Source organism: Mauremys mutica, chromosome 21 (assembly GCF_020497125.1).
Source record: "Mauremys mutica isolate MM-2020 ecotype Southern chromosome 21, ASM2049712v1, whole genome shotgun sequence".
In the NCBI taxonomy this organism is placed as follows: domain Eukaryota; kingdom Metazoa; phylum Chordata; order Testudines; family Geoemydidae; genus Mauremys; species Mauremys mutica.
This window is the reverse complement of record NC_059092.1, coordinates 10,850,737-10,876,156: the sequence shown is the minus strand read 5'-3', so window position 1 is coordinate 10,876,156 and position 25,420 is coordinate 10,850,737. Positions and strand designations below refer to the sequence as shown.

The 25,420-nt window shown below is 40.7% G+C and overlaps 1 protein-coding gene across 7 annotated transcripts in view; it reads right to left on the bottom strand.

The window, feature by feature from the left end:
- The window catches only part of KIF1B (kinesin family member 1B), a 141,684-nt gene that overhangs the window by 39,548 nt on the left and 76,716 nt on the right, over positions 1-25,420 (bottom strand). For 5 of the 7 annotated variants that reach the window (XM_044996303.1, XM_044996308.1, XM_044996306.1 and 2 more), the window contains 4 exons: positions 10,043-10,136; positions 8,809-8,957; positions 8,078-8,256; positions 6,312-6,449 (listed from right to left, as the gene is read on the bottom strand). In XM_044996303.1, coding sequence (XP_044852238.1) covers positions 6,312-6,449; positions 8,078-8,256; positions 8,809-8,957; positions 10,043-10,136 — 560 coding nt within the window. Of the gene's footprint in view, positions 1-5,235; positions 5,485-6,311; positions 6,450-8,077; positions 8,257-8,808; positions 8,958-10,042; positions 10,137-18,048; positions 21,666-25,420 lie in introns of those variants that run through there. The other 2 variants (XM_044996310.1, XM_044996309.1) reach the window with 2 other exon arrangements.

Below are 25,420 nucleotides of genomic sequence, written 5' to 3'. Positions count from 1 at the left end.
GAATGCAGCATTTTGGGCCAGTACTGGAAAATATTACAAAACTTATTAGAACTGAAAATTTTAACACCAAGTGGTGTGTGTGTGTGTGAGAGAGAGTTATTTTGGATTAGTAGTTTGACCAATTTATTGTTCACAACTTTCACATTATACTTAAAGTATGCTTTATACTTTCACACTTCATCAGACACATGTGGTGGAAATTTCCAGCGGCAGGTATACATATGCAGGCAAGCTGCCTCTGGAAATTTCCACCACATGCGTCTGACGAAGTGGGTATTCACCCACAAAAGCTTATGCTCCAATACATCTGTTAGTCTACAAGGTGCCACAGGACTCTGTCGCTTTTTACAGATTCAGACTAACATGTCTACCCCTCTGACACTTTATACTTTCAGTTACAATAGAAAGCTCATTTTTTTCTTTTAAATGGCAGAACTTAAAATTGTAAAGGGCTCTTAAAATGGCAAGTTGAAGTGTGGAAAGAGTACCCCCAATCAAAGTAAATATCTAAATGCAGAGAAGCCTAAAAGATCAGTCCATGGATAGTTCTCAACAAGGAAGGCAGGATAAGGGATTTTAATGATCTGAGAAAGATAGTATTATGAGATGTTTCAGAATTCAGTGGAAGAACGCAGGGAGGGTATGTAATACCACCAGCTACAATTTTCTTATAATTCATTAACTAGAAGTCTACATGACAACTGTTTCATTCAGATGGTTCTAGCTGAGCTGACAGTGAGTTATACTACAGCATGGACCACGTGTTTAGCTGGATTTCCTTTCACACACTCAGTCTTCCCCTTGGCCTTTATATCCAGTACAATTAAAAATAAAGCTTAAATCATTTATTATTCTGGGTGTACAGGGTGAGCAATATGCATCCCTGCTGCCTCTGACCAGTACCCTCAGATGTACATGGTATTCACCAGACACAGGAAAACAGATGAAAACAGAGAGGTGAACTCAGTGCCTTATGACCCATAGTCAAGAAACCAAGTTAGAGAAAATAAGAGGCCATTCCTCCCTGGGCCTCACCTCCTCAACATAAGGGTTTTTTTGAAATGAGGAAGGGGTAGGCATTTGTCAATTACAAACTAAAAAGACTAAAATAAATCTGCCAAAATAAAGCGATGACAAAATGCAGTACAGAAGAGAAAGATTAATAAAGCTGTAAGAGCAAAAAAAAATGAGACATGAAGAGAAATATACAACAACCACAACTCAGCACACGAATAAATAAAATTAGGATCTACTTCCTTTTCAGTCTGCTCCAAAGTGAGGTAAACACTGATAAACAGGGCCCTACCAAACGTGCCATCCATTTTGGTCAATTTCATGGTTTTAGGATTTTTTTTAAATCACAAGTTTAATTATTTCAGCTATTTAAATCTGAAATTTCACAGTGTTGTAATTTTAAGGGTCCTGACCAAAAAGTAGTTGGGGGAGTGGGGTCACAAGGTTATTGTAGGGAGGGTGTGGTACTGCTACCCTTACTTCTGTGCTACTGCTGGTGGTGGTGCTGCCTTCAGAGCTGGGCAGCTGGAGAGCGGCAGCTGCTGGCCAGAAGCCCAGCTCTGAAGGCAGAGCTGCTGCCAGCAGCAGCACAGAAGGATGGCATGGTATGGGATTGCCACCCTTCCTTCTCTGCTGCCACCTGCAGAGCAGGGCCCTCAGTCAGCAGCCTTCAGAGCTGGGTGCCCGGACAACAGCCGCTGCTTCCTGGCCGCCAGCTCTGAAGGCAGTGCATAAGTAAGGGTGGCAATATTTTGACACCCCCCCCCCCAAAATAACCTTGCAACTCCCTTTTGGGTCAGGACTCCCAGTTGAGAAACCTGGTCTCCCCCCTGAAATCTGCAGAGTATAGGGTAAAAGCACACAAAAGACCAGATTTCAGGAAGGGTGGGGGGCAGGGAAGGGGAGACCAGGTTTCATGGCCCGTGATGCGTTTTCATGGCCATGAATTTGGTAGGGCCCTACTGATAAAACAGGATGAGGAGGGGATATTAAAACTTAAGTCCGGAAAAAAAGTTGTTTACAAAATAATGTTGACTTTAAACCCAAGGTAGTGCTAATTTTAAGGAAAAGAAGCCAAAAGAAAACACTAATGAACTCAAATACTTTATACTAACTGGACCAGGGTAGGAGTTCAGGGAGGTATAACATTACCATCAGCACCAATAATACACACAGTTTAAAAAATACATTAAGTCCAGGGAAAATAGACACATACACCCCATTCTTCTCCTCTCTCCACCAGGCAGGAATCTAGCTAGCCTCATATCTGTGTGTATATACAGAAAGAAAGTCTCACAACCAGTCTCTACAAAAGGCCTTTCTCTTCTAAAGCTAGGGCTACCAAAATATTCTATCCCAAGATGGCAAATGAAAATATATTTCCACACGTGACCCAGATTTTGAAGTTATGATCCAACAGATATGATATCAAATGCATTCAGCTTTAGATGGTCAGCTGCAATTTGAGAGTCACCTTGAGAAAATGACAACCCCAGACGACAAAAAAATATGGCTTTTGTCTTCCACTTCCTTCTATCCAGTTACCAGCTGTAGGTAATTGTTTTAAAATCAGGGAAAGAAATTTATGTATACAAAAAATCTTTTAGGGTTCCCATCTGGTGTAGGAAATGCTGGATTCTGTGTGGCATGGACAGCAATGGCACATTGCCTGCTGTGGCTGTACAGAGAAAAGCTGTCTTTATCCAGCAATACCACCTTCCTCCACGTGTTACACCACAGGAGTATGCCAAGCTGGAAGTGGATGCAAGGTTAAGGTTATCTTTCACCTCTCCATCACACACTGGAGAATTGTCCCACCCTCCCGCAATCATCCCCATCTTCAAGTATCTCCCTGCACTTTAGCCCAGCAGACTGAAAGAGGGGGAACTGTATTAGCAGAAAGATTGGTGAGGTAAAATGGCATATTCACACAAAACTAGAAATGAAATTTTACAAACAGAAATTTTTACCAAACATAAAAACAACAGAACTCAGAATGATCATGGAATTTCTCTCTTTAAATATACATAACATCAATTCAGGATTTGAAGAAAATACAGCATAACCCTCTTGCGCCACCCTCAAAATATACTAAACGTTTCAATATTTCACCCCATTAAGTATTCAGACTTAACATCCCAGCATGCCAGAAGAGATGGCTAAAGGGACCAGCTCTTTGAAAAAGAAAAAAAACTACAGTTCAGATAGAAGGCAGACAATGCACAGTATAAATACTGTAGTTTGATTTTAAGAAGGGCTGGGTAATTGCATGACTAAACCTCAGTATCTTAACTCTCCCTTTCAGGACATAAATTCATTACTGTTGAGGTCAGGAAGGAATGCTACTCTGTCCCACTGTGTCCCTTTTACACAGCAATGCACAGCTAATTAAGTGTACTATGGGGTTTTGTCTCAATCTGTATCAAGCAATCACCACTGTTGGAGACTATCTGCCTAGTTACTTGTCCGTATGCAAAGTTTACAAAACACGATACATGCTGGAAAATACTAAGGAATGGAAATCAGTTGAACTATGGTGATATACAACCTCCAGACATAGTCTAGTCAAAGAACAGCAGCAGGTTAATGCTGTTACAACCAGCATAAGGTTACACAAACTGATAAAACTAAATCTATAGCAGGGGGATAGCTTCAAATTCAATTGCAGTCAGAGGACAGATGGAAACTCATGAAACTATTAATTCAATTTCATTAAAATTCTGTATGATCAAAAGTGGAGTTATATAATAGAGGAAATATATATATGTAAATCTGATCTTATATACATCTAGAGATGCAGAGATCTGGATTCTCTTTATATTTGGCATAGAGTGTAAGTTTACCTAACTGCAAAGAATCACAAGTGTTTTTTCATACACAGCATTTGCTCAGCCTGTATATAGTGCTTCCTGTGGAGTCTGGACATTAGGACTGTGAAACAAAGATGAATAGTTCAACTTTTTCCCAAGCACTCCACACACTGAATGAATATACACAATAGCATAATACACTCAGCATGCTGGCACTATTTTGAAGCATGGTTCCTGCTAGTGCAAGCAGTTACTGCACATGCAGGACAATTAACAAAACTCCACACCAAACCTGACAAATCTGTGTGTTAGATTAACCTGAAACAGTTGTGCTTTCAAATGTAACTTTCAGGTGTTGAGTGGTAGGATACAATATTTTTCAGGGAACAGAGAAATTTTCTGCTTCCCTGCATCTTTAAGAACCAAAGTTTTTATTCTTCAGGATGGGGGTTTAAGAACTTGAGCTCCAATCACAATTCCTATCACTTATGAGCTCTCTCTATAGCCTAAGCAAGTCACTCAAGAACCCTATCTCAATTTCCTCATCAGTAAAACTGGGCTAACCTGCTTACTGGATATTTCAGAGAAATTATTTGTGAACACTTTTTGTGATCAAAACACAAGTATCCGTGTAACATGCTGTACGTGGCTGTGTCTACATGAGAGTAAGATTCTCTAGAACATATCTAGACAACGAAAATAGTTGATGTTCTAAAAGCATGTCGTCTGCTTACCATGTTTTTAAACGCCACATAGCATATAGAGTAGATAGGGTTTAACACCTTTAAAACATGCAGAAAACTAGCTAACATGTTTTAAAGGTGTGAAACCCCCGCCTACACAACACGGTATGTGGTATTTAAAAAACATGTTAAACAGTTAACTGAGTTGTTTTAAAATTCCAACTACTTTTCCTAGTCCAGACAGGAACCTTGGGAAGAGCTATTTTTCAAACCAACTTTCCTCCCATTCTACCCCAGTCACAAAGAGGATGTTTAATAAATTCCCCTTTGGAAAACTTATTTGATTAGATTTTACAGTTTCCTTTGCCAGAATGCTCCTTTAGAGAACAGAAGAGTCAGAGCAATACTACCGTAAACTCTGCAAGTCGAGTATAATGTCCAGGTAAACAACACCCTAATTACTACAGGCAAGGGAAAAGAAATTGGCTTTATGTTGTGATGGGTAATGCTTGTACTCTCAAGGACTCCTTGGGCCCTTTAATGTGGAAGACTTGCATTATAGTTTTTAAAACTGACAGACTGCCCGAGTAGATCTGACAAGTCTCATTTCTAGATATGGCTGCTTATGGATTGGCTTGATTAACGTTCTCCATTCTGAAAGGCAAAGTCTCTGCAGCTTATGGCAAGAGCTGGTCCCTTTTGGCTATTCTCACAGTAACCTCACCAACCTTCCCACTAAAATGAACCAAGGGGACCGGTCGTAAAACGGGTCGTGCCCATCATTGAAGAGGTCGGATCCCTCCTCGGTTCCAGCGTCGGAGCCAGTATCATCCACAAAGGCCTCATCATCAAAGTCTTCCATCTCATCCTGCTGCTCATCGGCCAGTTCGGTTATGTCGGAGTCAGCCGTGGAGAAAGTGGGGGAGGGCGTGCGGTCGGCAAGACGCTCATTCACGCAGCCATGGAAAATGGGGGAGCTAGATATCAGTTAACGGAACACTTTGATTAACACAGCGAGGGGAGAGAGGAATGTTTCATAACAGATCATACTGCTGCAGTCAGCACAGAGCCCACCATAACAGCAAGCAAAAGCTTTAGACTGTCTGCATTGGGATGAAAAGGGAGGAAGGGGATTGCTGACATAGTTAGGGAAAGACGGAATCCTTGGACTGAGCAAAAAGCAAAGGAACATGAAGACAAACAAGGCCAATCATGTATGGTTATTTACAGTGTTCTTATTAGCTCACTTAGCGTATCTCTAATCTGTATGTCCATCACAAGGCACTTCTAAAATAAAGGAGTGGCTCAGCATCAGACACTATTAATGAACCTCTAAGGTCTCCTCTCACTAGGTGTTTAATCTTTCCAGAAAAGGAAACAAAACTGCTTTCATGTCACAGCCACACAAAGCACTCAACTCTGGACCAGTTTTCCCTTGTTATTTCCATCAGTCTTCAGTCCCTCCCACAGCGCTACTCCAACGACTTCAGACAACACTTAACTAGTTACTCCAATCCCTTCCTTCTATAAATAAAATCTTAAATACGATTAAGGGTGAATTCAAACACTTACCCTCTGAAAAGTTAAATCTGTATCAAGAAAGTGTTAGGCAGCATTTCCTGCTTCTTACCAGTGTTTTGGTGATGTAAGATGATCAATAAGATCCGAAAGTTGGATAATCAATCCTGAGACCCCACATATATGGCTGATATGACTACATAGCCTAAAACTCTATTCAAAGTCACAGCTTTCTCCCAGCAACGAGTAGGTGAATGTGCCCGGAGATAGAATTGTCATCACGTACCTACCAACCAGTTTGAACCAATGGAATCGATCGTAGAAGGGGTCACTACCAGTCATTGTGCTCTCATTCTCATCCTGGGCATTGGACGCCATTTCTCCAGCCCTGTCATACATCTCCCGCATCAGCTCCAATCTCTGCCTACACAGCAAAAAGTCCCCCAAAAAATTAATGATGAGAAAAAGATTGCTATGATTGCTCTCTTTAAATATATCAGCGGGATAAATACCAGGGAGGGAGAGGAATTATTTCAGCTCAGTACTAATGTGGACACAAGAACAAATGGATATAAATTGGCAGTCGGGAAGTTTAGGCTTGAAATTAGACGAAGGTTTCTAACCATCAGGGGAGTGAAATTCTGGAACAGCCTACCGAGGGAAACAGTGGGGGCGAAGGACCTCTCTGGCTTTAAGATTAAGCTTGATAAGTTTATGGAGGGAATGGTTTGATAGGATAACGTGATTTAGTCAATAGGTCAATAACGTGCGACCACTGGTAATTAGTACCGAGGGTCAATGTTGGGATATTGAAAGTCTTTTTCCTGAGTGTCTGGCTGGAGAGTCTTGCCCGCATGCTTGGGGTTCAGCTGATCGCCATATTTGGGGTCGGGAAGGAATTTTCCTCCAGGATAGATTGGCAGTGGCCCTGGAGGTTTTTCGCCTTCCTCCGCAGCATGGGGCAGGGGTCACTTGCTGGAGGATTATCTGCTACTTGAAGTCTTTAAATCAGGATTTGGGGACTTCAACAGCTGAGTCAAGGGAGAGAATTATTTCAGGAGTGGGTGGGTCAGCTTTTGTGGCCTGCATCTTGCGGGAGGTCAGACTAGATGATCATAATGGTCCCTTCTGATCTTAAGTTCTATGATTCTATGAAAGAAACTATAAGAATTTGCTTCTACAGTATGATGAATGAGGACACTAGTACAGAGGTGCTGTGATCATTTTTCTAAAGGAGCATGCATGCTACGGGAACAGAATAAAGTATCCTCAAACAGGCAAGGGGAAGGGGGAGGAGGGGACACAGAGGTAAGGGGCCAGTTCATCTCTACTGTACTAATGCTCTAGCACAATGTTAGGAGTCACTGTGCTGTGGGAGATGCCATCTTCTGGAAGAAATGCAGAACACATGCCAATCAAGGTCAATAAATATCCCATGGCTCTTTTCGTAATAACAGGTTAAGCCCTGAGGGTCTGGTCAAATTCAAGCTTCAGTCATTACATTCTGCCTCCCCTAATTCCTCCTGCAGTTTCAACTAGGCACATTGTTTATTTTCTGCACTGAACCAATGTATTGTATTGGTGTGCACTATTGAACAGATGTCACATTCCACTCAAAAAGTGGCTGCATTTCAGTACTTGGTGAAGTGATCCCACTATAGACCACAAGCGCACACAGGATTATTTAAGGTTTCAAAATCCTTGGATTATACTCTAGAAGTGCAAAAATAAATTGATGAAGAATCCATAGTCTCACAAACGAGTAGGAAACCTTGGCATATCTTGTGCATATTGCACAAGAATGATGAAAACCACCACCTCAGACTTGAGATTGTTAAAATTTGGGAATTTTTTCTAAGGGCAGATTTCCATTACTGAAGTTTTACCTTTTAATTCTGTTTATGAGTGGTAGGGTTATGTGAAGCAGAAGAGAATGAGTACCAGACAAGTGGAGGAAGCGTAAATATTAAGGCAGTGAGATGAACTGGGACAAGTCTAGAGAGACCCTAAGAAAAGAAAAAAAAAACCTAGTAATTTTGAACTAGACCCTACTTGAGTTTCTCCAGGGACCAGTAATGTGTTGCTCCATTCTTCAGATCCTGGACTTCCACAGCCACTACTGTCCGAGGGAAAGGTCTGTTGTTCCGAGTCTTCTCTGTCTCATTGGGCAGCAGCTCAGGGGGCAGAGGGGAATAGAGCGTGTTGGTCAGCAGGACAAACTGAAACTGCACCTGAATGGAGAAAAACAAATATATTCATAGAAATCAAGCACAGTAGGGCTTCTATTTAACTCTAGTAGCAGGAACACTCCCCAAAAGCCTCATTAAAGTGAGACCAGGACCCACCTAAACAAAAGGAGGCAACCACTTGATTTTTATCTCTGAGAACAGCACCAATTTTAAGTTCAAAACATTTAAGGAACAGCCTGGTAGTCTAACAGCAGCATATAATACTGCCATGTTGGGCATCTAGATCTAGCCTTCACTTTTTGATAAGATGAATGACCCAACATGGAGTTAAGGTGGAAAAGAAAAGGGATCTTATCTCTAACACAGGCTTAGAGGATAACTAGAACGGGGGCTGGGGAGACAATGTAGGGGAGCTGAAAGAAATACAAATTCAGTATGGAATCTGAATTATGGCAGTCAAGCCTCAAAGCACTTCACATTCCAAAATAAGAACCAAGAGGTATGCTGGGTTAAAGGCAAGAAAAATAAGTATAATACATCGAAGCAGGATCAGTACACAGACATCTAGGAGTTTGGTGGTCCGTACAATCATACCTTCTTCTTTAATTCCACGCTGATTGCATTGGCCTCTTTCAGATAGACTGCATTACCCCAGAGCTGATCCCTTAATGAAGTGAACTGGTGAAACTTCCATTTCCTGAATGCCCACTGGGCCAGTTCATATTCATGCTGAGTCCACGGCACTGAGGAAAGTAAGGAAACAGCTTAGTCAAATGCAATAGTTTTCCCTTCAACACACCCATTCAGAGGTTATTTACTTCTCTTCATTTTCTTGTAAAATTCTTAACATCGTCACTGAGAAGATAGCATGGAAAGGAGATAGGTTGTACTCGTTGCTCAATGGGTAACTAGTTCTGATCTTCCACTCCAAGCACTGGAGGCTTAACCTGTAAAGCATCTGGAGTAGCTAGACCAAAACAAAAACTACGCTCTGGTTACTTTATTTGCAGAAATCCAGAAGGCTAAAATGGTAATAAAGAGAAAGCAAAATATCCAGGGAGAAGACAGTTAAGCTCTACATCTGGTGAATCACTCCTCCCTTTCTGGGTGTTCTGTAGCACAGAGAGGAGTTAGCAGCATAAGATGCTCTCACTTACACTAGACCCAATGAGGAGTTCTTACACAGGGCAAGTGTACTCTACGGTGCTCCATTAGCATGTCGCTTAGCATGTCTGGTGAAGACACGCTATGCCAATGGGAAAGCGCTCTCCCATTGGCATAATTACTCCACCTCCGCGAGAGGCAGAAGCTATGTCAGTGGAAGAGCATCTCTTGCCGACATAGCACTGGTGTGGACAGCGTTTAGGTCGATGTAACTTATGTCGCTCAAGAGATGTCTTTTTCACACCCCTGAGCAATGTAAGTTAGATCAACTTAAGCGGTAGTGTAGACCAGCCCACAGATTATTAGAGAATCCTAGCTCAAATACATGAATACTACCTTTGTTTAGAACACAAAAGCTCTGTGGACTGGCACCAGAATATGAAGCCCTCACCAACCGAAGCTCATTCCCATCCAATGGCTGTTGGGTGGCCTAAGTAAATTTGATGGTTCTGGTCCAGTTCCTTTGTTCAATGCTTGTTCAGAACCTGTTCTGTGGCTACAGAATTTCGGTCTATATGGCTGTCAAATTTGCTCTTTAAGAGGCCATCACTTTTTCACAAGTTCCAAAGTTGGTTTTCCATCTTATTGCAAATGTCTCTGTAGTACACCTTCCTTTGCACCAAAATTTGGAAACAGCCAGAATTGTTTCCAGTCTCAAACTCACCTTCCTCCTCTTCCTCTTCCTCTTCTGTCGTCTCAGCAGCTAGGGATCGCGTCTCAACCTGCTTCTGCAAGGCCTGCAGTTTACTCTCATAGTCCTGTGGGAAGACAGGAGATACCGTGTAGGAAAAAGACAGATGAAAGCGAAGAGGAGACAGCCAGAGAAGGACAAACATTTCAGGAGTGAGAGAGACAAGTGGAGAGGAGAAATGCACAAATATTTCCATTCAACTCTCAGAGATCAGACTCCTCCGAAACATAATTCAATAACATACTAGACATCTTTAGAACTTTTCCTTCTAGAAGAGTGGAAAGGAGAAACAGGACTGTCTGTAAGATATGCTGGTATGTCTGCCATGTGTTTTCCTTATTATAAGACCTCCATACACGCAATGGCCATAGACTGTGGAGGGGTTTTTTTTCCGGTGGGAAAGACCTCAAACTAGAATGTTAAGGCGGCATCTGTAAATTTGTAGGTATAATTTACCTAGTTTTGAAAGTACTTCTGGTGACAGCGCACATTTTGCATAAAGTGTGCAGGGCCAATGGATCCATGCCCCACTATTCCAACCCTCTCACACCATAAAAGTAATTAAAATGGAAAACTCACTGCTGATACAAACTAAATACTGGAATAATGACCAAAGTAGGACTGTAAAACATGGAAAAGATGAACATTAGTGCTTAGAAATCCAGGTTAAGTGGCATCAGATTAAAGTGTTTGTGAAACAGTTTTATGCAGTTAACATTTCTGCACTGTTCTCCAGATTATTTAGTTTGGCTACATAGGGATGGACTGGAGAGATGGTGTATCTTCATTTAACCAAAACCATAAAGAGTTAGATAGTCCATTGAGTTGTGTCTTTTGGTGCAATGGAATTAATTTTATGCTTTAAATGAAGTTTATTCCTTTATCAAGTTCTCACCACCTAGGGTGTGAGCGCAACACACCATTATGTATATTTAATTTCTCACAGGAAGAAAATAGTTATAGGTTGTTTATACAGATAAGACTGACTGTGCCTAGGCCAAAGCAGTTTTGGTTCTGAGCATACTATGGTCCCACTGATAAAGAAATGCAGGGTGTTCTATCACTTCATTTTGTGAGAAATGTATCCCATCATGTGAAGTGCAGGAATGGACCAGAGGTATTTTTCCTGTCTCTTAAGTGTTTGGAAAAGATTCAGAGCCATCCTAGTAGAAAACGTTTAGGATGTTCTATCTTGCAAAGGTAATTGCTTGGACAAAGTGAGATAAAGTGTTCTGTCACCACCAACAGGTTCCTTCTCCCAGTGGGTGGAGAGAAGGAGAATGACAGAATAGGATAAACAATTTCTCTTGGAGCTCCCCTATGAGGAGCATTGGAAGTGAAAGTTAGTATATCCTGCTAATTTGCAAAGGACTCTGCAAAGGCGTAATCAATACATGAAAGGAAATACTGATATTCATGGAAATACAAGAACAAAACAAAAAAAAACCAAAAACAAGACAAATGGGCATTTACTCAAAAGTGCATCTCAGGCTCTAGGTCAGATGCCAACTTGGGTACAGGAGAAGACAGAAGCTTAACAGAATATCTCACACTTTTTTTAAATATACTGGCATCCTAGATGTCAATAAGAAAGTTACTAATTGTGAAAGGCTGACTACCTGAGTGTGGAGATGCATGTGAGAGAAGGGGTTTGGACCAGAGAATTTCATCCAGCCTAAGAGGTAGGGAAGATGCTATGGGCCAGATTTTCAAGAATACTCAGCACTCTGTCACTCCCACTGCTCCCATTTTTGAATGTCTGTACGCTTACTTAGATGTCTAAATGGGTGTTTGCAGGATACTCTTAAAACTGGCCCCTCCGTAAAACTCCCTAAAACTCACTTTGGTAATAAAGTTGCAAATATATCCAATTTAACATGGATCAGGAGAACTTTCCACCACAGAGCACCACTGCAGTGCCAAAGCCCTACTAGCCCGGGTGTTTCTTTTGAAAGGATAAAATAAACATGCACCACACTGCTGGACAGAGTAAAAAGGATCTGTGTTGGGCTTGCAAAGTGAGAGGAAGATGATTACCTGTAAGTAATACTCAAAGACAGTCTCATCTCTTGGAGGAAATTCTCATGTTTTAGATTGCCTCCCCTTATGGTTTGATTTGTTTTACCAGTGAGATGATAAGCTCCTTCAGTAGCCAGCGCTTGTAACATACAAGACCATGGAATCCCTTAACTAGTTAGTTTGCCATGTGTCTTATGTCCCTACACTTGCAATTTCTATCCCCACTAAATGTTCTGCCACTAGCTGTCATTAAAACAACACTCTCTTGAGAAGTAAAGGAAATCTGTGGACTCTAACTTCTGGATATTAATGGGTTTAGTTGTGACTGAGTCAGGTGGGTGCTTTGGGGAATACAAAGGAGATAAAACTGCCAAGAGCCTTTGTCCAACCATCTTGTGCTCCACAAGTGGGCATTTCTCTTTTATCCATTTGTGGACACGTTTATTTTCCTTGAACATACACAGTTCAGCCCTACTGTACTAGATTGTCTTACGAAAGGTGAGGGTTTGACACATACATATACACGTCTCTCACTTGTAAGGGTGTATCCTTACTGAAGAAAATAGCTTTGGAGTGTTTTGTTTTTTAAAAAGTGAAGAAGCTTTGAAGAGTGTTTACTTTAGAAATGTGCAGTTATTACTACTTTCATTTCTAAATTGGTGTAGGTTTTGTAAAAGAGGAGGAAAGTGGTAAGAAATTGGGTGATTTATAGGAGCTTGGTCAATACATCTGCAGTGTTAAACCTGGTTTGAATGGATAGCTCTGCTTTGGAACCAACAAGACATTCTTGTTGGAGAAGCATACAGGAGATGAAGGGAAAACCTTTTCACAGTCAAAGATAAGTTCATTTTATGACCTCATAACAGGAAAGGTGGCAAAGGCAAAGCAGTCCCTTGTCTAACTGAAAGCAGCAACACTATTAATATGTTTTCAGCACTGGAACATACTTTCAGCCTCACGCTGTACCAAAATAAGGATGATTAGGGGATTACACACCTCACTTACACACCACATTATATACAGTATACACACACACACACCTTAGCAGTCACAGAATTTCAGTCTTATTGTGGGCCTGGGAGAAAAACAGGTGAGCAGAACCCAGACCAGTGTTTCATCAGAAGAAACAAATTTCACAGATTGAGTTTGTTGGTTCCTCACATGACAAGCTCTTAATCCTTCTGCCTTCATCCTCCCTCCTCCAGCACTCCTGGCTCCCCCCGATCCCCCAAAAAAGCCTTTTTGGAAACTAAACCCCCATAAATCTCCTTGATGCTGAAGATCATTTATTGCCCAAGGCATGGTGATCCTTTATTTTTTAGTTGGTGGTACATGCCTTTCCCACAGCCATTAGCTTTTCACTTCAATCATCCCCTATTTCAAGATCTTCTAAGATTCCAGCTCTTGTCTCATCTCTGCTCCAGATCTTAGAACTCACTTGTCTTTTTAAAGACAATATAAATGCAACATGAATTTAATCCTTATGATTTTTATGTGGGGGATCAAGGGGCAAATACACACCAATACTTAAGAAAGTGCAGAGGGTGTTACTGGGTTCTTTGGAAGAATTTATGCAGATATTTAGGTTGCATTTCACACCTCTTTGCTAGTCCATGATCCAAAACCCTAGAATTCACTCTCTTTCCCTTAATTCATTTCTTCCAATGCCAGAGTCTGGAAACTTAATCCAAATTAACTAAACATGTGAATGATCTTTGAGTGTAGACAAGCCCCTAGTTAAACTAAACATCTCATGCACCCACACTATGTTGTGATCACATATCTTAAAGCAGGGTCACACCAGGTCAGTACTTTGATGGCAGAATGAAGGGGCATGCAGAAGCGGAAGGAATTAACTTTAGATTCCCAGCAGGTGGCACCGTTCCCACAAGGGAGGTGACTGTTGTCTTATTCTAAAGACATTGAAACAGAAGCCCTGACCACTTGAGGTCATTAAAGCCCCAGCCTTCCCGCCCCCGCCCCCGCCTTAAAAAAAAAAAAAAAGACTAAGGGCATTTGTTTTTTGCATCTGGGCCACATTTCAACTCCTCGTTTTTCCTTGAACTTTCAGCTAAAGAAAATTCACTCATCCTAAACAGTAGTTGCTGTGTTAATCTGTATCCGCAAAAAGAACAGGCGTACTTGTGGCACCTTTGAGACTAACATTCACTTCAAAAGTTCTCTTATTTAACTGTCCTCTCAGAGTTGGTAAGACAACTCCCACCTTTTCAGAGAGAGAGAGAGTATGAGAGAGATATAAATATATATCTCCTCACTATATGTTCCATTCTATGCATCTGAAGAAGTGGGCTGTAGCCCACGAAAACTTATGCTCAAATAAATGTGTTAGTCTAAGGTGCCACAAGTACTCCAGTAGTTGCTACATTCTCTCCACAAGGGGTTGCATTTCAGTGGGGGATGAAGGGATTCCTCTGTATAGTTGATAAATCTGTTTATTAATTAACTCTTTGGAATAAGAGCCATGGGTAGAACAGATTTTTTAAAACATTTTGTCCCATGCTGAAGTTTGATTTCTGCTCTGAAAGGAAGGGATTCTGTGTGTTTGCCTGACCGGGGGGTGGGGGTGAGGAGAGGTAGATAGAGATGAAGTCTTCAGGCTGCACCAAGTTTGACAGCAACATAGAATACCTAGAACTCTAAAATGCATTTCAATACAAGGCAGCTGTCTTCTAGAGAAGATTCCCCCCCACCCCCCATGATTATAACACTATCATTTGAAACTCAGCTAGGGAACAGTGGGCTGAGGGATGGGAGAACAAACAAGTTTGTCAGATAGTCAAACATGAAGGGTAGGATTCATTTTCCTGGAGTTGGTCTGGAGCTTTCAGAGACATAACTATTAATATGAAGATAACATTTTAGCGGTCTCCTGCCTTCCTGTTTACAGAGACAGAGGTGCTGTGGGAGACGCAGAATCGAAGGAAGATGCATTTCAAGCAGTGCTTGCAATTGTGGTGCATTACCCACCAACTCCTTAAGTATCCCTGAAAAGCAGAATCTGTTCTGGCTCTTTCAGAGAAGTTGAAAGGTTGATAGAAAGAAGGGTTGCAGCATCGGAAATGCTAGACATTGTATCTGCTAGTACTCAAGTACAGGCATGTTATTTGGGTATGGTAAGGACACAGTAACTCATCCTTTGTCTCTCCTTTTCTGTAATAACCTTTTTTTTATGTGGACTAAAACCAAAAATCATATACACACAGATATCTAGAGATATGAACACGTTCACAACATGTAAATTTTTTTTTCTTTACCCTCATCCTACAAAAAGGAACAGTTTTTGTTTTTGTTTTTTTAAAGTGGACTAAGTCAGGTATATTTTTCCCCAGAATAAGGGAACATTTAACCAGTTAAAGAAATACTCGTAACATAGGACTGTTTCCTGGCAACTGGCAGTACTCTAGTGTTTAAGCTATCAAGCAGCTTGGCTTTCAATAGTGAATAGAAGGATGAACGGTCATCTTGATTCACAGACTGCGTGATGGGACTGTGGGGCTTTGGTACTGGTCGTGGACTTTTTTTTGTTTTTTAAACACACAATGGAAAGACCGATTCAGGCCAAGTGTTCAATACTTTATCTGAGTGGTAGCTTTCAACTGAAAAACTGTGCGGTATAACAGAACAAAAAAAACTGTATAGAGAAAACAAGACAGTTTAGAAAAATCCTTAAAACCTTTTATTTTCAAATGTGTGGTAGGATTTTTATTTTTATTTTTAAAAAATGCCTGAGTGGAGTCTGCTGCTCCAAGAACACATCATGGTATAGACATTTCTCTCCTGAATTTCTGTGCCTCATTCTTTGGGAATAGCAAGATGGTAAAGATGGGCCTTCCCTATTCCTTAGTCTGTAAAGGGAATTGTGAGTTCCCTGCTGTGCTGCTTCAAAATTTAAACTAATGGCAGGAACAAGCGCACAATGGGACTGTATTAAGGAAGATTATAGCCCATCTCCTTCCTGCACTGTAAATGAAGTTTCTTAACATGTGGTGGCAGAAGCAAATGAGGCCCCTGCTATATCTGTCTCATGAGTAATTTAATCTCATCTGGGCCAGTGTGAGGAACAACTGAAGTAGGACGACATTTTCAACTGACCTCAACTAGAAAGGGTCACAGGACAAAAAACAAAACAAAACAAAAAACCCAGAAAGGCTAAGCTAAAGTTTTGTGCTACTCAATATTCCATAGAGATAAGTCAGACGCTTACAAGAGTATTTCATAGTTTATTGAAAGAGCACTTGTTACAATACAAACCAGCTCTGCTTCTCATGAGGGAAGCCTTTGCTCTCAAGACAATCAGAAATGTATTTATTTTTAAAGTGAACTGGACAGATCTGAAAATCCCATAATTTCATTGGAAGGAGACTTACTACCTCCTTTAGAGCAGTGGCTTTCAAACTTTTGTACTGGTGACCCCCCCCCCTTCCACACAGTAAACCTCTGAGTGCAAACCCCTTTATAAATGTATTAAAGTGTTTTTAGTTTAACACCATTATAAATGCTGGAGGCAAAGCAGGGTTTGGGGTGGAGGTTGACAGCTCGCGACCCCCCCATGTAATAACCTCGTGACCCCCTGAGGGGTCCCGACCCCAGTTTGAGAACCTCTGCTTTACAGTAACAATGGGTAAACATGGATTTTGCATCCGACAGTTCTTAAAGTGGTTCTGAGGCAAGTATCTGAGTTTTAAAATATACAACTTACAAGAATGAATGGGGAAAGAGATACTGAAAATACGTTCATAACACTCATACAAAGCTCTCCCCCTAGTTTGACAGATTTCTTAAGTCAGATAGCCTGAAAAAGGACACAAGTGAAAAAATAAGAAGCATTTCCCTCTCACCCCAAGTCCCCAGTGAGATTTTTTAAGGATAAGAAAACCCCTCACACTAAGGCACTGGTGCATGAGAGTCAGCTGCCAACAAAGCAAACAGAACATCAGCCCTTGGCAATTAATTTACTGAAAAGGTACCTGCATCATGGATGCTGCATTTTTCCATTAGCATGAAAGCCTTTTCACACTTATAGGAAATCTACTGTTTTAGTGCTTGTTAATTCCATCTGCGTTATAGAAAAGGATAATTTAATAGTTTTTAGGTTTCACCCTACATGGTTTGTAATAGCCTCTTAAAAGTTTGAAAGAAAGCCAGCTTCCTCTGCCCAATTCTGGCTCCATTTGGCAGTTACTGTATTTTGCTCTTTTTTCAAGTCATGCAGGAAAATTAAGAAGCAATTTACGTGGACAGCTTCAGAACAGCATTTGCTAGGTAACTGATGAAGAATTCAAACAAACTGAGTGTTTTTCTAGTGCTGCATCAAAAAACACTGACAGTCCTGGGTAACAGAGTGATGGGTTTAAAACCCATTCCCCATCATTCAAATATTTAGAGCTAAGGAGAACATTTCTTTTGAGGTAATTTTAAGCCAACACACATTGACAAGACTTTTATTTAAAGTCTGGGATTTAAAAAATCAAGTTACTATATGATTTTATCCCATTTCAAAATACATACTTGAATGGATTTCAGAAAATAATTGCATGCTGCATGTTCTTTTTGCATACCTCAGCCATGTGCTGGTTTTGCATAGTTTACTGCTATATTGCGTAAACAGAAGGGGGACACACAAAATAGACTTGTTGGGTCTATCCTTTGTGCCTGGCTCCTATCCAGGATAATCTCTGCTTGGCTGGAATGTTCCATATGAAGGCACATGGGAATTTCCCCAGATACTTATTGTTTTCATCTCACCCTGCTTGCCACAAAACAGAGCAGGTCGTAAGACATTTGAAAAGGATGGCAGAGGGACAAATCATATCACTCATTATAGCTGAATAGCAGGAATGGGGCAAATTATTTACATAGAATTCTATAGTAAACCTAACAGCACAAGGTTATTTGCAGCCCAAAAATTAGAGTTTTGACTCAAGCTGGAAGAAAAGTGTTGCCTTTCTTTGAAGGATCAGGGATTTCAGTGTTTCCATTGTTCAGGTAGACTGAAATATGGAACAAACGCAATTGGCATCACCATTTTGGACAGAAAATTAACCTAGTCATCAGTTTAGAGCACTCTGGGAAGCAACACTATTGAACCTCCTAAATCCCAGAGATCATAATGTGTCATGAAACATTCATGTGACCGGACTGCAGTGTTGAGACCTGAGTGACTGATACCAAAGCAGTAAGTCTCTGGTTGCAATTTAACCACGGAGTTACAACCAGCACCTTTGCAATAATATAGTTCAGAATGGAAGAAAAAATATGTTGGCAGGAAATAAGAATAAAGGGGAGGTAAAGTTGCAGGCAATTTCTACTCATTTATAGCTATGCTGAAAAATGCAGGAATAAAACTTACCAGTAGGGCTTATGTTTAACACAAACAAAATGACCTCAAGTAGTAAAAACAAGGATATTTGTGCAACACAGCACAAGTCATTTAACCATACAAATGTGTAACAAATGTAACACAATGTGATCCAACCACACTAAATCAGCCATAAATACTCAAGTTTGTTTTAAAAATTGCATTCAGGTTAAACCTTATAGTAAACCAAGTTTCCCTCCAAAGATTCAGATTTGTCCTAAAAATTCAAGTCCAAAAAGCTAAGTAAATAAAAATTAATGAAAAGACTTTTTTCAAAAGCAAAGAAACAAGTCCTATAGTTAAAAGTAGCGCTTTCCAATCAAGATAAAACTCCAAAAACCCATAAGCCTAGTTCTTAGTCAAACAACATCTGCTTTTTGTCCATTATTTTTAGTGTCATTTGTTCTGGGAGCTTTGAAGTAGGATCACAGGGTTTGCAAGAGTTTATGGTATTTTCATTTGTAAACTTAGGTACCTTTGTTTATGGTACAAGTTAAAATATTGCGTCTAAACTGTACTTTTCTGGGGGATGGAGAGTAAATGAAGACAAATGTGATTTCCCCTTAAAGTGACAGATTTGTTCAACAAGACTTGAAACAGCAGAGCAATCTGAAACCAGAAGGCACTAGAATGAGGTATTATGCAAAATGAATCAGTTCTCTAGCCCTCCTTTTTCTGCCCCCTCCAATTCACGGTAGTATTCTAAATCCTCACCAGTAAACACATCTGAGACCCAAAGCCTAACCGAGGCAGTGGAAGAAATCAGCTCACTTAATGTCTTTACTGCACCATTAAAGATAAAAAAGTGCAGTGTATGTCTATCATCTCAGTATAGTAAATTGTAACTAAAAAACCATTATAATAGAGACAAGATGGGAATGAGAAAAAGCTTATTTCCATAACATGGCTTTGGCCATGTGCACAGTCCCCCATATAACCCCATTCAGAGGCAGATTTCTACGGTCATGGCAATTTCATATGGATGTTAATGAAACTAGGCAGGAGGACAAAAGGCATGGTTCACTCTAAAGGGGGGAGGGAGGGAGAGAGAGAGGGTCAAGTGTCCAAGTAGCTCTCGTAAATTTCAGTAAAGGAGCCAGCACATCTACAAAAAGCCACATTGTCTTGCCAGCTGACAGCTTTTGGTTTACCAATAATTATTTAAAAACATGGGTTAGGAGGTGAAAAGTGAATTGAATTGAGGAGCCAGAGCTAAGCTTACAATACAAATGGTCTGTTTCTTCATTTCTAACCAAAAGGTCACAAGAGACATTCAACACTATAAACTAGATTCCCCTTTTGATTGTCTACATAAAAACATGGAGGGAGGCAGCTCTTTATATATTCCAGACAGTATTTTCAGCTTTAGAAAAATACACGACAAAAAATAAAGAAGGCACATGAGCTAGTAGGGTACCCTCTTTTCCAGTCTTCTAATCTATAAAGGGGTCTCAACATTTTTCACACTATTTCTCCAACGTCTTGAAAATTGCACCATGATTCATAAGCAAAACAGATGTGTTGAAATACCAATATCTTGTGCTTTGTACATCAAGTCACTCAAGTTCTAATTGGCCAACTGAAACCTAAGGTAGATGGTGGTCAAAACTGTCCCAACCCAATGCTTCTGAATGATAAGACAGCACCGACCACTTCTCCAATTTGTCCAGTGAATCATACTGTAGTTTCTCTGCCAGCTTTGAGATTAGGTGCAGAGAATTGTCGTCTCATCCGTGGAGGGGTCACAAACTGGTCGTAATGGCTGGGCCCACTTATCTGTTTTGGGTGGATGTTAACTGCATTGCTCTCTGGATTGCCTCCACTGTTGTGATTGCAATAGGATTGGTGGTGCTGGTGGACGTGGCGTTTCTGCTGGAACTTCTGCAGGTCTGGGTTCTGGTGCCCACTGTGGGACTGCAGTGATTCAGATGAGCCAGATGTCTGATGGCGCAAGCTTTTCTGGTAGCCATTGTTGAGAGAATTGCTTCTCCAGCGTAACTGAGGTGGTGTCTGTTGCCAATTGCTAGGCTGTGGCTGAGTGTTTAGCTGTTGCCAGTTAATCTGGATATGATCTTGACTCCTTTCTGGGTCATATAGGTTCCACAGTTGCTGAGGATCCTGGGAGACAGCACTGCCACCTTTTTCTTTGTTCTCTTCTTTGTTCTCCTTCTCTTCCTCCTTTGGAATTCGGACCTCAATAACCTCATCCTCTGTGATAATTATGTGAGTGCCTGGACTCCATGAGTTTCTGTGTTTGGGGTTGCTCTTAAATGGAAACCGGGGCTTACGGTTTTCAGGTGGGATAAATCGGTGAGGCATGTTTTGTCGACGGAGCTGTTTGGCAATTTCCTGCTGTTGCAAGTTCTTAAACCGAATTTGCTCTTGCCTCATCCAGTGCAACCGCCCACGCCTGAAGGCTGGGTCATCCTCCATTAACTGGGAAACACGCTCCTCTTTATCCAGCTCACCATTCTCATCTTTTTTCAAAGCATTTGCATACTTCTTGTCAGCATCCACCACACTCATTGAGTTTGGATTTTTAACATTAGCAGCATTAGCTGTGGTCGACTGGGTTCTCAGCTCTTGTGACCCTATCAGTGGTAAAACCCTCTCCATTTTTAGCATCTTATTTCGGAGAACTTTTATTTCCTCATCCTTCATGTTGTTCTGCCTTTTCACTTCCTGCAAAATATCTTCCAATTTGTCTATATGTACCTTGAGGTCATCCACATCAGTTACTCCCTTCCCACTGGCCATGACATCTTCAATCCTCTCATCTCCAACTCCCACAGTATCCCAGACATCCCGGGCAACAGCTCGCCATGAGTCGCGCTCATTGGGATCTTTCTTTCTGTACATGGCACAAAGCTCTTTCATTTTAACAATGGCCAGTGCCTCAATCTCCTGCCTAGTATGCCTGAAGTCATTGAGGGCTACTTCATAGCAGATCTCCTTCACAGCCTGTATCTTCAAGTCTGAGATTGTGACCCATTTGGAGTCTTTGCTAAGGCGCCGGCGTTGTGGTATCTGGTACATTTTAACAGGCTCTCGCTTCTTCCCACTGCTAGGGAGACCACACTTTTTTACAATGGTCTGCAGCTTGCTGGGGGGCAGCTTCTCTCTCAGGGAGGTGATCAGTCTCCAGCTCTCCTCACACGATCTCTTGTCCGAATCATCCCCACTATCAGAGTCTGCATCCTTTGGAAAAACAAAAATCAAGAAGTGGCCCCAAAACAACCAAAATTAAAATTAAAAAAAAAAATGGAAAAAACTAAACAAAAACAAGCCAAGAAAACTAAAACAAATAAAAAATAAATAGAACAAGCCATATGGACGTCTCTCACGACTGACTGTAAGGACATTAACATTTCTGTCAGCCTCCCAGCATTGTTTCCTTTAAAATACAAGGCTCTCCATTCTACTAAAATTTACATTATATATAAATCTAACCAACTTAAAAATACTACATCTAACCTACGTTCATTCCATCCCAGCCCCCCTCCAAAATCTTTAAACAGAACAACTATACCAAAGTCCTTGACAAAAACAAGGTGTAAACTGCACCCCACATATGCTACGAAGACATGCAATTCCATGCCACACACATGTGCCTTGGTTATTGCTGTTGCTTCTTTCAGAAAATCCTCCCCCAGTGAGTGAACACAACAGCCATTGTAGAATGATGTGATGAGCAGCCAGAGTAAGTCGGGTTAACACTGGTTAGTAATGTTGTATATGGTGCTGGGATGCTTGAGTTTAGAATCCACTTTACTACAAGAGCAGCCAGAGAAGTGTTAAGAGGATAAGATAAAATAAACACAGAAGCAGCCAATAGGGTCGATGTTAAAAGTACCGTAAGTGCCACTATGACAGGTGAAGGTTTTTCAATCCAAAGAAGACTTGTTACAAACTAATGGGATATCGAGAATCAGTTTCAAAGGGTTTTTCCATTTGCCACCTTGCTGTGTATTTTAAAAACACTGAAAGACTTGACTGTCTGAAGAGCATCAAAAGAATGTTGTAGTAACTTTTAAAAACTGTTTTAACCAATAAAAATGCTATTTGATACCCAATTTTCTTCCCATCTTCTGCAACCTTAGTAAACATTTAACAAATTCACACCTGCAGCTCCCACACATTTGCTAAGAGTTGCACTTGTTTTGCTTCATTATTCCACCTTTTCCAGCAGGATTGCTAAGGAGGTTACTCTTATTAAATCATTTTATTGAGAAACTCTCTTCATGTTTCTATAAACTACGAATGGTTATTTGAGAGATAAATGTCACCAAAAACTAAGTGTATTCATCACTGATAACTGCAACCTGGAATTAAGTCAGACCATTTTTTAAAAGGTGGATTTTTTAATACTTTGAGATCCCTCTTCAATATATTATCCATTTCTGGTTGTTAATCTGATTCACTGGAGCCTGTATCTCCTTCAAAAGACTGCAAGAGTCAATCCCTGTTGAAGTAACTGCAACTCAAGTTTTTCAGACAAAGAATTACATAATACATTAAAAATCAGGAACAGCAACAGTTGATTACATGCTAGGGAAATATGCATCTCTGGTTCTTAACCACTGATTGACAGACAATTTAAAAGACCTGTTGGGAATAGTTGAGCAATAAAGAGCGAGGTATACGCAATACGATTTATTCTGGTTCTGGGAATGATGAGATGGATTTTAGAAAAAGTTCTGTCTCTAGGGACAACAACACTTTTCTTATTAACATTGTGTACCGCTTGTGACCTTATATTATCTTAAGATTTGTAATAAAAATAATTTAGACCATGTTCTCTGTTTAGGCCAGAAAATATCAGCAAAATAATGGTGAATTCTTTTTAAAAAATTAGAATCTGACAATAACTTATTATGAGTTTATGGCAGGCAAAATCTGGAGCCTCAAAAGGGAAGTGTCTAGCACACTGCATCGTGCAGTGGAAATGGAAGGCACCCAACAGAAAGACACTGCACAGGCTATTCAGGTTCAAGGCTTTAACCAGAAAGAAAAGGTCATTCATTATTCTTGATGTCACCAGTATTACTCGTACATTTAATAATTGCACAAAATGAGACACTATGGGGTCATTCTCCTACATGAACTGAAAAATTAACTCTAATCCAAATATACAGTTATAAGATTTGGGGTCAGGAATTATAATTTGCTATATGTTTGTGAAGCTCCTATCACAACAGCGGCCCAAGCTGGTTGACATCTAAGCCTGCCACAAAATAAGTTGTTAGCAGCAGCAAGGGTCTCCCAATCAAGATTAGTGTCAAGTTAAGGGCAATCAGAAAAAATACTATTTCACAGTAACCAAATGTTGAACACACTATGGCAGGAGGTCAGAGAGGCTGATTCTGTGGCTGGATGATACTGTGACAATTATAAACGTTTGCCAATTACAGAAGCTAAAGTCAATCAGTGCCCATGCTTTAGAACATTAACCAATTGTTTTTAAGGGTCAGGAAGGTAATTACCCTATCCACTCCCAAAACCCCACATACAATACTGCAGAAGTGACCAAATGCACTGTGTGTGTGGGGGGGGGGGGGGGGCGGGGAGGGTTCTGAAGCACTGGATATTGGCCATCGCCAAAAGCAGCATACTGTCCAGATAGACCAATGATCTAATTTATTATCGTTTCTCAACCTCAGGTAAGCAATTTTTAAAGTATCTCCTCACTGATAATTTAGAATGACATCTTCCAACCTTGCCCCCTTAAGATAAGCAAAAATAAAAGTGATTTCTATAAGCTCAGTTTATTACAGTATTAAATATTCTTCCATATGAATATACACAGAACAGGGAAATGAACCCTGCTTTACAGAACTTTTACAAATGCAGCCTTGTTTTAAACAGGCCTCAAAAATAAACAGTTTTGACATGTTTATTTCACACAATTTGTTAACTACACATGTTATTTTCAGGGACAAAATGCTGCCCCATCTTGAAGCTATTTCCAAGTCTTTCTAAGCTAAGTTTTAAGGAGGGAACACCACTTCTCATCTCCTGTGGCTCCAAGCAAACAGCCAAGACCTACTCTTTATCTAGACTATTTCCTCATCTCATGCATTCAATTTACTTCTTCCCAGTTTTACTTTCAATACAAAGTCACCAAGTTCAAACACTAGTGACTAGTCTTAAACTCTGTTCTGGCTCAATTTGCAGTTGCTCCTCTCCATTCTCCCAGTGATCCCTTTTGAAGAAAAACTCTGGGTGGGAGTTGTAAGGCCACTGGATATTGTAGTTAATGAAAAATAATGTTAACTTGCACACCGCTTGTCTAGCAAGGAATGGATGCCACATAAGTCCTAGCTCCCCTCTCTGCTCTGGGGAAAGAGAGAAGAGCCTTGTGACAAATCCAGAAATTCATTCAACTCTCCCAGAGCTTCCAGGGGCTCTCAGGTTCTCAGACTCTTCTTAACAGACAGTTGCAACCCTGTGGGAATATCTTGCTAACTTGGCAGATGGTAGTGTGGGAAGCTGAGGTGTTTAGGCTTCAAGGACGGGCTAATTAGGCTGTGAGCTGTGTAGTGAGATGCTGGCCTTGGGCTGGTTCTCATCTGCCAGTAGGCAGTAAACAGGATAATAAATCAGAAAGTTGTACAGGATGACAATTACCCTATGAAGTTATAGCTGTGCCTGTGTGTATTTTATTAACCAATTAGCAATTGCTTGATTGCCTGCCATAATTGTATATAAGAGCATGCTGGAGAGAAATAAATGACTTTGCTACCAATCACATTGATTGTTGGGCTCTGTCCATGCCCGCTTGAGATGCACTGAGATGCAACACAACCCCTAAAGTTCTTTTCACCAAGCTGGGGCAACAGTTAACATTGTCCTGTGGCTAATAAAAATAATAAAGAGCAGATATTACTGACCCAGTGTTACTCAGGAAGATCAGACTTGATTGCTGGGCTCACACTTGCCCTTCTGGTTGACAG